Raw genomic sequence first — 15,675 nt, forward strand, 5'->3', positions numbered from 1 at the left:
GGATTATTATCAGTTGTCCCATTGTCGGCCTGAAATGGGATATTATCAATTGCTCTATCACGGGCAAAAAAATGTAATACTATTGATTGCCTCATCAAGACTAGAAAGTATATGGAGTAGCTTAAAGTTGAAAAGATAACCATCCTTGGAGCTGTATCGTTTTGATCTGGCAAATAAATTATTTAAAGTCACCATTGAATGAAATAGTTTATGTATATATGGTATATTTTTTTTCAATGAAATCGTTATTTTGATGATATATGATATATATACATATATATATTGGCTTATTGGATAGCCGGTATGTGATTTCATAGTATTTATGTTATTTTGGTATTTGATTATTTACTGTTTTCCATCTTTAAATTGTTCATGTTGGTGTGTGCAGGAGGGGAGAAGGATGGATTCTTACTTGGCTCATATTATCACTTTTAAGCTTATATATGTTAGTATACATACTCAACATATATTCTCATTTACTTTAATTAAATCTGGGCATACCACCTTAAAAGTAAGCATAAGCTGGTGAGTATTGGACCCAAGCATCTTTTTTTTTTTTTTATTTGTTACAACAGATGACTCATACACTTTTAGTGCGAAAACATTCAACAAAATAAAAAAAATAAAAAGTCTTGGAATGCTTTGGGCAGCTTTATCTCTTCAACCTAAGGACCTTTTTTAGAATGGTTGGTTACATATGAGGCCACCTAATTTGCAACTCTATTGGCCTTTCTGGAGATATATTTGATATGGAAGGCAACGTCTCTACTTACCATGGTCTGAATATTTCGGAGCAATGGGTGGCAGTTATCCATACTGCTAGTGCCTTCTGGATCTAGCCGATCACTATAGTTGAGTCACCATCAAGCAGTCACCATCAAGCAGGACTGTGCTGGGACTCAAGCATCCATTCCCATTGCAAATACTCTTTATAGTTGTTCCCATGCCCATCTCGTGCTTTGCTTATTATTGCACTAGATAAACTTGGGCTCCTAGAAATAGAGAGCAATGACTAGTATTTGAGTGAACCTCTTCGAGAAACCGCAACCCATGAACGGTTAGCTGCACCCGACAGGCCTCCATGGGTTGATTCCATCGCCGAGGACCCCAAGTTTACTTGTCGTCTTCTTATGATTCGCCACATCCTCACTGCCTTTCAGTCTGTTCGTTCTCTTACTTACCATTTCCCCACCTTGTGAATTTGAACACATGGCGCTTGTTTTTTTTGTTTTTGTTTTTCCTCTTTCTTTTTTTCTATCAAGCATAGGAAGATCGATTCAAAAGAAAATATACAACTTTTCATATTTTCATATAATTCGCCTTAGAACCAAGCATAGCCGACATGACAAGCCGATCAATGAGAGCTCGCCACAAAGCTTCAGACCAAGTCAAAGTTCGCCATGTAGTCAGCCCTAGTAGCGCTCAAAAAGTTCTTCAAATTTCAAACCCTCTTCCCAGTTGGCGACAGTTTGCTACTGTCACGACCCCCGCCCCGTTCCCGGCGGGCCGCCGCGACGGTCCTAGGGTGCGGGTAGGCATAAGGCCACCAGCCACCACGTAGAACCCTACTACCTATCAATCATCAATAAATCTTGAAAAATTTGGCATGATACATGCACAAAATGATCACTTTTTCTATAGTGACCTGTCAGGATTATCTCAATACATACAACACACTACCTGTCAGAGCAGCAATCACATAATCCGTCACATAATGAACCTGGACAATATATATCAATACATTATCTCAGGCATATAACTCATATGTAAAAAAATCTGGTTCCCATTCCATCCATGGTCAAACCCATATCCACAACAGGATCTATGACTGTAACTATGCACTATATACAATAGAAGGTTTATAATACACCAAAAGGTATAAACCTCTATCTACATTATATTATACTATACTATGGAGCGGCACAGCTAGTAGGTAACCACTAATCCTGCTCCTCTCTATACAATACCTTTCCTGCAATCAAAAACATCAAACTGGGGAGTGAGTATATAAATACTCAGTGAGTGGAGTAGAGAGTACTATGCACATGAGACAAGATATAATCATGGCTCGTGGTAAAATCTCAAGATCAATAACAAGATGAACATGAACTCAACATAGAGAATATGGAGTAAGTCATCAATATCACCACAATCAATCTCAACTCATCTGAAGCATATATGGAATAATCAAGTAAATATATATGCTACTCATGAATATGCTCAACAGGTCATAGTACTGAATCATATAAATCAGGTGTCAATAGGCTGAATCATCAATAAGACAGCTATCGGGAGGTGGGTTTTACGCCCCAGGCGAACCAGCAACAACTCCCTACTGTCATATGCATACATCGAATATGACACCACACCAATATGTAAATCATCACTAGACAGCTGTCGGGAGGTGGGTTTTACGCCCCAGGCGAACCAGCAACAACTCCCCACTGTCACATGCATATGCAGGATAAGACACCATATCGATAATGTAAATGCTAGACAGCTATCGGGAGGTGGGTTTTACGCCCCAGGCGAACCAGCAACAACTCCCTACTGTCACATGCATATGCAGGATAAGACACCACACTGATCATATAAATGCTGGCCAGTATCCAGAACAGAAATCCATCTTACATCTACATACTAAACGGCACCTCGCGGAAATTCTACATCCGCGGAAAGCCATACTGCACCTCGCGGGGTCTTACTATGCCCGGCGGCAAGCAGAATATAAGTCGTAGGACCGGCCGATCCTACGCCTAGGGCCGTGTCCCCCCCTAGGAAGGGACTGGGCTCCGCCCACCCAGAAGGCTACTATGTGCACAAAGGCCGATGTTCAACCCCATCGACTATAGGTGTCCTGCAGATACTGCCAAGCCATGCATAAATGCCATAATGCACCCTCCCAATACTCTACTAAAAAGGAGCATAGTCAAGACTACCACTCACTCGGCCACGACCCAATTATAACTAACATCAGGGTTGGGAGTGAGGAATCACGGGAGTACAATGCAACTCAATATACCATGAGAAGGGCTCTACAAGTCTTTGAAATAGAGAAAATGAAATCAATTTACAAAAGAAGTTATTTCACAATTCGGAATTAATTTGATTACTCATCAACCCCTCGTAATTCCTCTCAATGTTCCCTCAAATGCATGTACAGAATAATCAAGCATAGAGAATCAAAATTATAGAGGAATCTACTACAACAATTAATCAATAAGCTCAGGTGGAATCAAGTCACACTTGGCAACATTCATGAAAATGAATAAGGAATGTGCTCATGGTGCAAAGTACAAACTCCCACTCACCTGTCAATCCGGCACGGCCTCGATACGCCTCTACAATTTTACAGTAGGCAGCAGGGGACTTCTTCCTCTTGTTCCCTAGCTTCTTGCCCAACTGTGACATGCATTTACAATACATTTAGTCTTGTATCAAGGGCCATAATCTACGTGCCAATTATAATATAGGGAACTTTAATTGATTCAACTCCCCCGTTCCCTAAATCTTTTCTTTTCTTTCTCTTTTTCTTTTTCTATTAATTAACTCATCATTTATGTGTATTAGGGACTCCCTTGCACGAGTACAAGGTCCCTTTTAGCTTGATCTAGGCTTAATACTCTATTATAGCATGAAATCCCCTATTTTCCACCCGGATGAACAGTAACCCGAACTGACAGTGGGTTACTTCATCCCAGTTTTGATCCACTTTCAGGACTCCAAATTTGATGAAATTTTTACCTAACATTCTACACTCATAGAGGATTCCAAAGAGATAACATGCATCATCATCGGAGGCCGTTTGACCCCCTAAATAATTCACCGAAGTTGGGACTTCGACACAGTTTTTCCGTAGTGCCGGAAAAATTTGTTAAAATCCGATTCTTCCTCTTTTAACCACCTCTACAACCCTTATCCGACCCCTCTAGACTATATCCACCCTTTGTATAGCCTAATGTCATCAAAAGACTAGATAGGGACGGATATTTACCTTTTTCTTTTTGGAAATCGAGGTCTTTGCGTAGAGAGGAAGGAGATCTACACTTTTCCCTTCAGCTGGAAGTGCAACCGAGATTTCTTTCCCTTTCTTTTTCTTCTTCTTCTTCCTCTTCCTTTCTTCCTTTTCTTTCCTCTTCTTCTTTTTTCTTCCTCTCTGTCGCCTGAGAACTCCCTCTCCTCTCTGTTTCACGTCTGAGCCACCAAACCCTCCTAATTAAGTCACATCACACACCAAAAATTTCCATTTTGCCCCTAACACTTCAACATATCTACTGTTATGCCATTAACTTTTGATTCCTTCCAATTTTACCCTTACCACTTCAATACATCTACAACTATGCCATTATCTTTTGATTCCTTCCAATTTTACCCCTCATATCAATTTTAAAGGACTATTCTATCCTTTTTTATATAAAAAAAATATTTTGGGGTTATTACATCCTCCCCCCCTTATATAAAATTCGTCCTCGAATTTAAAAGAGTAAATTACCTGATTACTCAAAGAGGTGAGTATATCTACTCTTCATATTCTGCTCGGTGTGGTATTGGGAATCAAATAAATTGGAAGTGTTTTACCTTCTATTTCTACCACACAGGTAGGATACACATACTTCGCTTTTATACTATCCCCTACAGGTGTGCTAATAACTAAGGGAATATGCATCAATATCTTATCCTTAGCTAACTTTTTAGCAAAATAAGGGGACACAAATGAATGGGTAGCTCCAGAATCAAATAACACTCTAGCTTTAATCTTATCAATGAGGAGCATACCTGTCACAGCTGCATTTGATGCCTGTGCCTCCTGTGGATTTACCGTGAACACCCTTCCTTGCCCTCTACCTACTGGAGCTGATGGCTGAGATGGTCCAACACTCTGCTGTGATGCTGGTGTCTGACCTCTGCCTCTGCCTACAGGCCCCCTACTACTAGGCCTGTCCATCTGCACAGAAGGGTAGGATGCCAAAGGCACAAACTGCTGGGTGGCACCCTGCAGGCATTCTCTGGCAAAATGACCCGGCTGTCCACATCTGTAGCACACTCCCTGACCCATTCTACATCTGCCAGGGTGCTGCTTCCCACATATGCCACATACTGGCCATGATTGGAACCTAGATTCAGTTCTGGCCATAGTGACTGGAGGACGAGGTACTGATGGTAGAAAAGTATCTTGTGATTGACCTCTTTTCCTCCATTTCCTCTTTGTTTCTGGTCTCCCACTGTTTTGCTTTATCAATCAGCCTAGATAAGGTGGGGACCTCTACTGCCAGTACTGCATTATAAAGCGGGGAAATCAGACCTCGTCTGAATCTTTCTATCCTGGCAGCTTCAGTGGGGATGATGTAAGGAGCATACTTCCCCAATCTAGTGAACTCACGAGCGTACTCAGATACGCTCATTCCGGGCATCTGCTTCAGCCTCTCAAACTGAAGAGCCCGATTCTGCCTCTCAACCGGAGACAAAAACTCATCCATCACTGCTTGCCTGAACTCTTCCCAGGTTGGAGGATTCCTACTGTACAATTTGTCCTCCACTTGTCTCTGGTACCAGTCCCAGGCATCTTCCTTCATTGTAAGCCCTACAAGTTCTATAGCTCTTGCATCAGAACAGGGCAGTCTCCGTATCATCTTTTCAGTCTCCTCCAGGAATCTTTGAGGATCTTCACCTTGATCTTCACCTTCTTCCCCCTTAAACTCCGGGGTTCTGAGCCTCAGAAATTTCTGTACAGTAATTCCCTCATCATCTAGAGCTCGCCTGGCCAAACTTCTTGGCACAGGTACAGGAGGTGGAATGGATACTACTGACGGGGCAGGAGATTTCCCCCGAGCAATCTGCTCCCTCAGAGCCTGATTCTCCGCCAGTAACTGTTCCATCAATGCATCTCTACTTCCTACATCTCCTTGATCATCAACCCTCCGTCTATCAGCAGGAGGAGGTTTTTCTCTTTGGGGCTCGACATGTGCGGAACCCGCATCCAATGCTATATCTGGCTCCATCCTCTTTCCAGGACGAGCAGGTCCTCTCCTTGGAGGTATTCTTTATATGTCTCTAAAAGAGTTAAAAAGAAAGGACGGTCGTTACACACTGAGTCATAATATATTTTACTGAATTGTAAATGACTCATAAATTAATATATAGAAAAATCCTATGCTCCATAGTATAATCCTATACTTAATCCTGACTCATCCTATTACTCTGACAGGACTCTTCTTAACCTTTGCTCTGATACCAAGCTTTGTCACGACCCCCGCCCCGTTCCCGGCGGGCCGCCGCGACGGTCCTAGGGTGCGGGTAGGCATAAGGCCACCAGCCACCACGTAGAACCCTACTACCTATCAATCATCAATAAATCTTGAAAAATTTGGCATGATACATGCACAAAATGATCACTTTTTCTATAGTGACCTGTCAGGATTATCTCAATACATACAACACACTACCTGTCAGAGCAGCAATCACATAATCCGTCACATAATGAACCTGGACAATATATATCAATACATTATCTCAGGCATATAACTCATATGTAAAAAAATCTGGTTCCCATTCCATCCATGGTCAAACCCATATCCACAACAGGATCTATGACTGTAACTATGCACTATATACAATAGAAGGTTTATAATACACCAAAAGGTATAAACCTCTATCTACATTATATTATACTATACTATGGAGCGGCACAGCTAGTAGGTAACCACTAATCCTGCTCCTCTCTATACAATACCTTTCCTGCAATCAAAAACATCAAACTGGGGAGTGAGTATATAAATACTCAGTGAGTGGAGTAGAGAGTACTATGCACATGAGACAAGATATAATCATGGCTCGTGGTAAAATCTCAAGATCAATAACAAGATGAACATGAACTCAACATAGAGAATATGGAGTAAGTCATCAATATCACCACAATCAATCTCAACTCATCTGAAGCATATATGGAATAATCAAGTAAATATATATGCTACTCATGAATATGCTCAACAGGTCATAGTACTGAATCATATAAATCAGGTGTCAATAGGCTGAATCATCAATAAGACAGCTATCGGGAGGTGGGTTTTACGCCCCAGGCGAACCAGCAACAACTCCCTACTGTCATATGCATACATCGAATATGACACCACACCAATATGTAAATCATCACTAGACAGCTGTCGGGAGGTGGGTTTTACGCCCCAGGCGAACCAGCAACAACTCCCCACTGTCACATGCATATGCAGGATAAGACACCATATCGATAATGTAAATGCTAGACAGCTATCGGGAGGTGGGTTTTACGCCCCAGGCGAACCAGCAACAACTCCCTACTGTCACATGCATATGCAGGATAAGACACCACACTGATCATATAAATGCTGGCCAGTATCCAGAACAGAAATCCATCTTACATCTACATACTAAACGGCACCTCGCGGAAATTCTACATCCGCGGAAAGCCATACTGCACCTCGCGGGGTCTTACTATGCCCGGCGGCAAGCAGAATATAAGTCGTAGGACCGGCCGATCCTACGCCTAGGGCCGTGTCCCCCCCTAGGAAGGGACTGGGCTCCGCCCACCCAGAAGGCTACTATGTGCACAAAGGCCGATGTTCAACCCCATCGACTATAGGTGTCCTGCAGATACTGCCAAGCCATGCATAAATGCCATAATGCACCCTCCCAATACTCTACTAAAAAGGAGCATAGTCAAGACTACCACTCACTCGGCCACGACCCAATTATAACTAACATCAGGGTTGGGAGTGAGGAATCACGGGAGTACAATGCAACTCAATATACCATGAGAAGGGCTCTACAAGTCTTTGAAATAGAGAAAATGAAATCAATTTACAAAAGAAGTTATTTCACAATTCGGAATTAATTTGATTACTCATCAACCCCTCGTAATTCCTCTCAATGTTCCCTCAAATGCATGTACAGAATAATCAAGCATAGAGAATCAAAATTATAGAGGAATCTACTACAACAATTAATCAATAAGCTCAGGTGGAATCAAGTCACACTTGGCAACATTCATGAAAATGAATAAGGAATGTGCTCATGGTGCAAAGTACAAACTCCCACTCACCTGTCAATCCGGCACGGCCTCGATACGCCTCTACAATTTTACAGTAGGCAGCAGGGGACTTCTTCCTCTTGTTCCCTAGCTTCTTGCCCAACTGTGACATGCATTTACAATACATTTAGTCTTGTATCAAGGGCCATAATCTACGTGCCAATTATAATATAGGGAACTTTAATTGATTCAACTCCCCCGTTCCCTAAATCTTTTCTTTTCTTTCTCTTTTTCTTTTTCTATTAATTAACTCATCATTTATGTGTATTAGGGACTCCCTTGCACGAGTACAAGGTCCCTTTTAGCTTGATCTAGGCTTAATACTCTATTATAGCATGAAATCCCCTATTTTCCACCCGGATGAACAGTAACCCGAACTGACAGTGGGTTACTTCATCCCAGTTTTGATCCACTTTCAGGACTCCAAATTTGATGAAATTTTTACCTAACATTCTACACTCATAGAGGATTCCAAAGAGATAACATGCATCATCATCGGAGGCCGTTTGACCCCCTAAATAATTCACCGAAGTTGGGACTTCGACACAGTTTTTCCGTAGTGCCGGAAAAATTTGTTAAAATCCGATTCTTCCTCTTTTAACCACCTCTACAACCCTTATCCGACCCCTCTAGACTATATCCACCCTTTGTATAGCCTAATGTCATCAAAAGACTAGATAGGGACGGATATTTACCTTTTTCTTTTTGGAAATCGAGGTCTTTGCGTAGAGAGGAAGGAGATCTACACTTTTCCCTTCAGCTGGAAGTGCAACCGAGATTTCTTTCCCTTTCTTTTTCTTCTTCTTCTTCCTCTTCCTTTCTTCCTTTTCTTTCCTCTTCTTCTTTTTTTCTTCCTCTCTGTCGCCTGAGAACTCCCTCTCCTCTCTGTTTCACGTCTGAGCCACCAAACCCTCCTAATTAAGTCACATCACACACCAAAAATTTCCATTTTGCCCCTAACACTTCAACATATCTACTGTTATGCCATTAACTTTTGATTCCTTCCAATTTTACCCTTACCACTTCAATACATCTACAACTATGCCATTATCTTTTGATTCCTTCCAATTTTACCCCTCATATCAATTTTAAAGGACTATTCTATCCTTTTTTATATAAAAAAAATATTTTGGGGTTATTACAGCTACGATCGCGAACAATTTTTATAACCATATGATGAACGAGCTAGATGCAAGGGTAAAACGCCAGCACATGATTTTCGGGACGTGTGATTGGTTATAAAAAATGGTTGATCTGCATGTCCAAATTCCTCGACAATGGGCATCGACCCTTGCATATATAAACCATTTCTGGAAGATCCTTGAGGTAAGTGTTCTCGGGCCTTTTTTACGTTCATGTGCGATCACTTTGCCGCTTTCACAACATCTTCACTATTCTCTGAGAGTCAGTCTAACTAAGGCATCAAAGGGTCTATTGCTGCACAATCTTCTCCATCCAACATCCGTCTATCTTTACTATTTCAGATCGGGTAGCAAAAGTCGGAGTACAATCTTCTCCATCCAACATCACTTCAGAAGCGACTGGCATCGAAATCATCATCCATCCGAGCACAGTGGCCACATCGCTATTATGGAGATACATTGCGATCTTTTGCCGTCCTTCATAGTTTGAGGAGCAAACTATCTGAGCACTCCAATAGCTCAACTAAGTCGGCGTCTTGGTTGATTTCCGGTGGCAACACCAACCATTATGCATATATGAGAGAAAAGGCTTGGGGAAAAACCCAAATCAAATTTATTCAAAACCAGAACCAAACTTGGTTAGCGAAGGCTAACCAGAGATTACAAGCTGCATGACTTAGATTTAATATCGAAAGGAAGTACAAATTTATAAAAAACTGGCTACTTTGCAGTGCAGTTCAACAGAAACAGCTCTCTCTAGAACTGCAGTTGGCTTATTAACTAAACTCCTTGCGAAGGATTATTGCAAATTTCAGCCAAAAAAAAAAGGATTATTGCAAACCCACAGCACTGTCAGACGGTGAAACCGGAATCCTTGAAGTTTTGCTGGGTGATCTCGTCCAGCTTGCGAGCCATCTCCGGGCTCATGTGGTTCCTCCAATCCCCCACCTTTCCTTTCCTGAAGAGCGAGTCAAACTTCGCGAGGTGCACGGCGTCGCGTTTATGCGTCTTGTTGACCTCCAAGTTTCTCAGCTTCTCAAAGCTGCAGAGCTTCAAGATCTCCTCTACCACCCCTTCTCTCTCTTCCTCCAGGGAGAACGGGCACCCCATGAACTCGGCCAATCTTTTGGCATGCGACATGGGCTCCTCCATCATCTCCTCATACTTCAAGAACAGCACCTTCTCCGGCCTTCTCAAGCTCTCCTCCCAGTACTCGAGAACATGACTCCATATCGGGCCGGAGGGGCAAATACCCTCGCAGAACATCTCCAAGGCCTTCGCAAATGGAACTCGGTCCATCTCCGGAGGCCTCATCTTGTCATTGAAGTGCCACCAGGAGACCAACACGTCCTTGACATCCCGGCAGACATATATGATCCGGCAGCCGGAGCCCTCGATCGAGTCCCGCAGCAGAGAGAAAGGCATGTGGGTGCTGAGGATGCGAGGAGAAGGCATAGCTTCTATCGTGGAAGCCTGACCAAGGGCGAAGATTCTGTCCATGGTGACCACGCACTGATGAGGGTTGAGACTATGGAGAGGGTGGTGAGCCAAGGGATGTTGGGTCCGAGTCGTGATGGCGAATGTCAGTGCTTTTAGCCAGGTGGTTCCGGCCTTGGGGAAGCTCAGCACGAAGAGGTCGGTGGGTCGAGCCTTGAAGTGTTGCTGGATAGCGATAACACCCGGCAGGTTGAGTTCGGGGAACCAAGAGCCTTGGTATTTCCGAAGCCGCACGGGAAGCCATCCTTCATCCAGTGGGAGGGTGGAGATGAGGTCGTCATACTCCTGCAAGGGTGTTGGGTTTTGTTCCTCCCCTTTCTTCTCCTTTTGGGTTTCTTCTGGGAGGGAGCCAGTGGGAGGAGGAGGAAGAGTTGCCATGGGAAGAGACGAAGGATGCAGCTGTGCAAGGGGCTTTCTCTGGTCTTTTTTACCTGCCACAAGTTCCAAGTAGATCCGTGAGGATCGGCAAATAATATATTTAAAATTCCGAAAGGCATCTTTGCCGCACCAACCCCCGCCTTAATTACTCAACAACAAAAGGGTGGACCATGTATCAATCAATGAATCAAATTCTTGTGGTCCGGCATAGATTATCGATTGATTGAGCGTGTTTAGTCTCACGCCCGTTATTCATGAAAAAGATCTTTGATATTTATGCCAAATAAAAAAAATTTAAAATTATTTTTAATTTTTTTAGATGAGATTCAAAATTGTTAGAGATAATATCAAAATAGATCACATCCATAACCTATCACCACAAAAGAAAAGATATCTCCAGACGTTTCGTTTGGTCTTTACCGACGCTTAAAAGCGTCGGTAGATTTCCTGCCCACACCCCCCAAAGCGTGGGTAAGTCATCGGGCAAGTGGGCGTGGGCTCGGTTTAGGCCGACGCGTCAAGAAAGCGTCGTTGATCTATACCGACGCTTATAAGCGTCGTTCATCATCGACGTTATTCATGGAAAAGATCTTAGATATTTATGCCAAATAAAAAAAAGTTTAAAATTATTTTTTATTTTTTTAGACGAGATTCTTAATTGTTAGAGATAATACCAAAATAGATCACATCCATAATCTATGTAGAATTGAAGATACTGCAACATGGATTTATTGAGACTGATTATGCGCCGGTCGTGGTATTTGTAATTAGATTTGAATAAATTTGAATCTTTAGCCTTTATGAGAATATAAGAACTTAAATTAAAAAAAACATGCACAGATGCATTTAGATGTATATTTAATCTCACATTGGTTATTCACTGAAAAGAATTTGGATGCTCATACAGACCAACTGGCCCCGTGTCTCCTCCATTGATCACCAAATCGTACGGTTCGATTCCATGGCCCATCCCCTTCGATGATGCAACTGGTTTGGTTGAATGTATGGTAGCAAATCACTTCCTCTACATCAGCCGCGTAGAAGGGAATAAAACATATTAGAAACTAAACCCTCAGTATTTTTTTCCGGTCTGAGCAGGTGATTCAAACAGCATATATTATAAACACAACTTAATTAATAAAATAAAAAAACATGGAAAAAACAAAATACTCATACTAATATATCCGGATTATTCAATTGAGCCCATATTAAATCAAAATTTATTTTAGTTGTTTTGATTTGATTGAAGATTTTTTCGAATATAATGATAAAATATATTTTGTAGTAATTGCGATGAAGTTAACCTCTATATAACTTTATTAATTTATTAATAAAATGTTTAATTCAAAATTTTGAAATTTTGAAATTTTATATTAGATATTTATTAAAATATAAATCTATTTAAATATAAAATTATTTTAGACTCTTAAATAACTTAGTTTTCTAAATAGATAAGATTTAATTTTTTATTCTTATCTCTATCTTCCCTTGAAAAGATGTTTTTAAGACGTTCATTCTGAAGTGATGCTTTGCAAATGGACTTTTGGAAAGACTTCCCTACATAAGGCTGCGAATGTATTGGGTTGACCCGTGACTCGATCCGATCTGACCTGCTTAGATCCGATTCGATCTATTTTGAAAGATCCATGGGGACGGATCGGATCCTAAAGTTGGATCCATTTCATTTTTTAAGTTGGATCTTAGTCTACTGAATTCAGACCCGATCCGACCTAATCTATTTAAAATTTAGATAATTTTGAGTTTCAATCCTACGACCAGCTTTGATGTAATCCGTTCTAACTTTGTAAAATTATTTGGGCTCAGGGACCGCAGCATGTAGAGGTGTAAATAAGTTCTGTTGAAGTTCGGCTCGTAATCATTGTCTTAACAAATTAATGGATAAACTTGAGTAGGCGTCCTTGCGCAGCAAGCTACAGCTGTAGCCCTCGAATAAAAGCATGGGCGGACCCATTTAGAATAGGTAGTGTTAAATTTGTACCGATATGTAGGTGAAAACTATCAAAATACTACACGAACCACACCTAACCCTCTCAAATCACAGAGAAATAGGTGCGTTGGCTGTGGGCCACACAACAAAAAAGGCTTACTATGGATCATACAGCCATTAATTACTTGAACTGGATGACAAACTGGCTAGTTCGGGTAGCATTATGTTGCTTCAGAATGTCAGGTTGTGCTCGAGGTTGGTTGGGAGTAGGATTCAAAATATCTTGCTTGGGGATTGCTATGCATCAGTCTAATGCAAAAAAGGACCGTTTTCGATCACTCATGAGGTTAAAGCTTACTTAAACCAAGACACATTTGAGATGTAAATACATTGGATTGATTCGGAATAGCAATACAGGGAATTACTCCAACACGTGTGGGCGGACGATGGCAGGCGTGTGGGCAGACAACGGGGGCCAAGAGGATGAGGAGGAGAGCGGCGAAGAGGATGACAGGAAGAAAGAGTAAGAAGAGGGAGGCCATAAATGGGCTGATCTGACCGAATCCGAACTGGATATGAATTTTTTGGATTGAGTCCGGATTATACATGGACCTGACCCGACCCGACTTGATCTACTATTGGGCTGGGTCTGGGTCTAAAATTAGAATCCGAACGAGGAACCGGATGGGTCAGGGTCACTCATGACCCGACCCGATCCATTTGCACCCCTATTCGTACATGAAAGATGTATTCTCACGAAATGATGCATCCGATCTGATAGTGATCCTATGGGACACAACCTTTGATGAATGGATGGATTATGTGAAGAGATGCATTCAACGAAATGATGCTTAAGCATCTAATCATACTCATCCTTTCGCATCTATAAATAGAAAAGGAATCATACTTTCCATCAATCAGAATATCCCCTTTCCATCTCAATAACTCCAAATTATAGAAGAGCATTAAGAGCACTAAGTGAGTGAACTCAAGTGCACTCAATAAGTATTTGAGAAGAGCATTGTGTCCACATATAAGAGGATTGAGAAAGCTTGCTTCAATCAAATTTGCTGATTTTTAATGCTTTTAAATTTAGCTAATTCGGGTTCGACCCTGATTCTCTTGTGTTAGAGTGCACTTCAAGGAGAATATAAAATGGTTCGTTGTATCTTGGGAGTAGACCGCCATCAACTATTTGCACTTAGATATGGCGAATTCTATTCTATAAGGGTAACATCCGAACTTAATTTATTTGTTTAGTATGTGCATAAAGCCATTAATTAAATATCAAAGATAAAATAATAAAATTACATAAAAGAGATTTATAAGATTTCAACAGGTTGATTATTTTCCAATAGGGATAACTGAATCTTAGTCTTCGTAATTAAAAGATACCCCCGGCCTTGATTCCAATAGCACCAATAGCTCAGCTAGGTCGATTCCCAGTGGCAACGCCAACCATTATACATATATGAGAGAAAAGGATTGGGGGAAAACACAAGTCAAATTTATTCAAAACCAGAACCAAACTCGGTTAGCGAAGGCTAACCAGAAATCACAAGCTGCATGACTTAGATTTAATATCGAAAGGAAGTACAAATTTATAAAAAACTGGCTACTTTGCAGTGCAGTTCAACAGAAACAGCTCTCTCTAGAACTGCAGTTGGCTTATTAATTAAACTCCTTGCGAAGGGTTATTGCAAATTTCAGCAAAAAAAAAAGGATTATTGTAAACCCACAGCACTGTCAGACGGTCAAACCGGAATCCTTGAAGTTTTGCTGGGTGATCTCGTCCAGGTTGCGAGCCATCTCGGGGCTCATGTGGTTCCTCCAATCCCCCACCTTTCCTTTCCTGAAGAGCGAGTCAAACTTCGCGAGGTGCACGGCGTCGCGTTTATGCATCTTGTTGACCTCCAAGTTTCTCAGCTTCTCAAAGCTGCAGAGCTTCAAGATCTCCTCTACCACCCCTTCTCTCTCTTCCTCCAGGGAGAACGGGCACCCCACGAACTCGGCCAACCTTTTGGCATGCGACATGGGCTCCTCCATCATCTCCTCATACTTCAAGAACAGCACCTTCTCCGGCCTTCTCAAGCTCTCCTCCCAGTACTCGAGAACATGACTCCATATCGGGCCGGAGGGGCAAATACCCTCGCAGAACATCTCCAAGGCTTTCGCAAATGGAACTCGGTCCATCTCCGGAGACCTCATCTTGTCAGATTGAGTTCGGGGAACCAAGAGCCTTGGTATTTCCGAAGCCGCACGGGAAGCCATCCTTCATCCAGTGGGAGGGTGGAGATGAGGTTGTCATACTCCTGCAAGGGTGTTGGGTTTTGTTCCTCCACTTTCTTCTCCTTCTGGGACTCTTCTGGGAGGGAGCCAGTGGGAGGAGGAGGAAGAGTTGCCATGCGATGACACGAAGGATGCAACTCCGCAGCAGTCTTGGGAGGAGACGAAGGTGCAAGTGGTAGCCATATAAATTGCCGTTTTCACAAAAAAAAAAAAGAAAAGAAAAAGAAAAAGAAAAAGAAAAAAAAAAAGTGCTAGTGGCTTTTTCTCGTCTTTTACCTGCAACAAGCTCCAAAGTAGATCCGTGAGGATCGGCAAATAATATATTTAAAACTCCCAAAGGCATCTTTACGCGGGCGCCC

The 15,675-nt window shown here is 41.9% G+C and overlaps 2 protein-coding genes across 2 annotated transcripts; both read right to left on the minus strand.

Moving 5' to 3' along the window:
* Positions 1-9,781: 9,781 nt before the first annotated feature.
* Positions 9,782-11,154, minus strand: LOC103704323 (cytosolic sulfotransferase 7-like). Its single transcript, XM_008787559.4, has one exon. The coding sequence runs from the start codon at positions 11,077-11,079 to the stop codon at positions 10,057-10,059; it is 1,023 nt and encodes a 340-aa protein (XP_008785781.2). The 5' UTR covers positions 11,080-11,154; the 3' UTR covers positions 9,782-10,056.
* A 3,619-nt stretch (positions 11,155-14,773) lies between these two features.
* LOC103699830 (flavonol 3-sulfotransferase-like) lies at positions 14,774-15,220 on the minus strand. Its single transcript, XM_008781831.2, has one exon. It carries the CDS (start codon positions 15,218-15,220, stop codon positions 14,774-14,776), a length of 447 nt encoding a protein of 148 aa, XP_008780053.2.
* Positions 15,221-15,675: the final 455 nt, after the last annotated feature.

This window comes from Phoenix dactylifera, chromosome 1 (genome assembly GCF_009389715.1).
Source record: "Phoenix dactylifera cultivar Barhee BC4 chromosome 1, palm_55x_up_171113_PBpolish2nd_filt_p, whole genome shotgun sequence".
Taxonomy (NCBI): domain Eukaryota; kingdom Viridiplantae; phylum Streptophyta; class Magnoliopsida; order Arecales; family Arecaceae; genus Phoenix; species Phoenix dactylifera.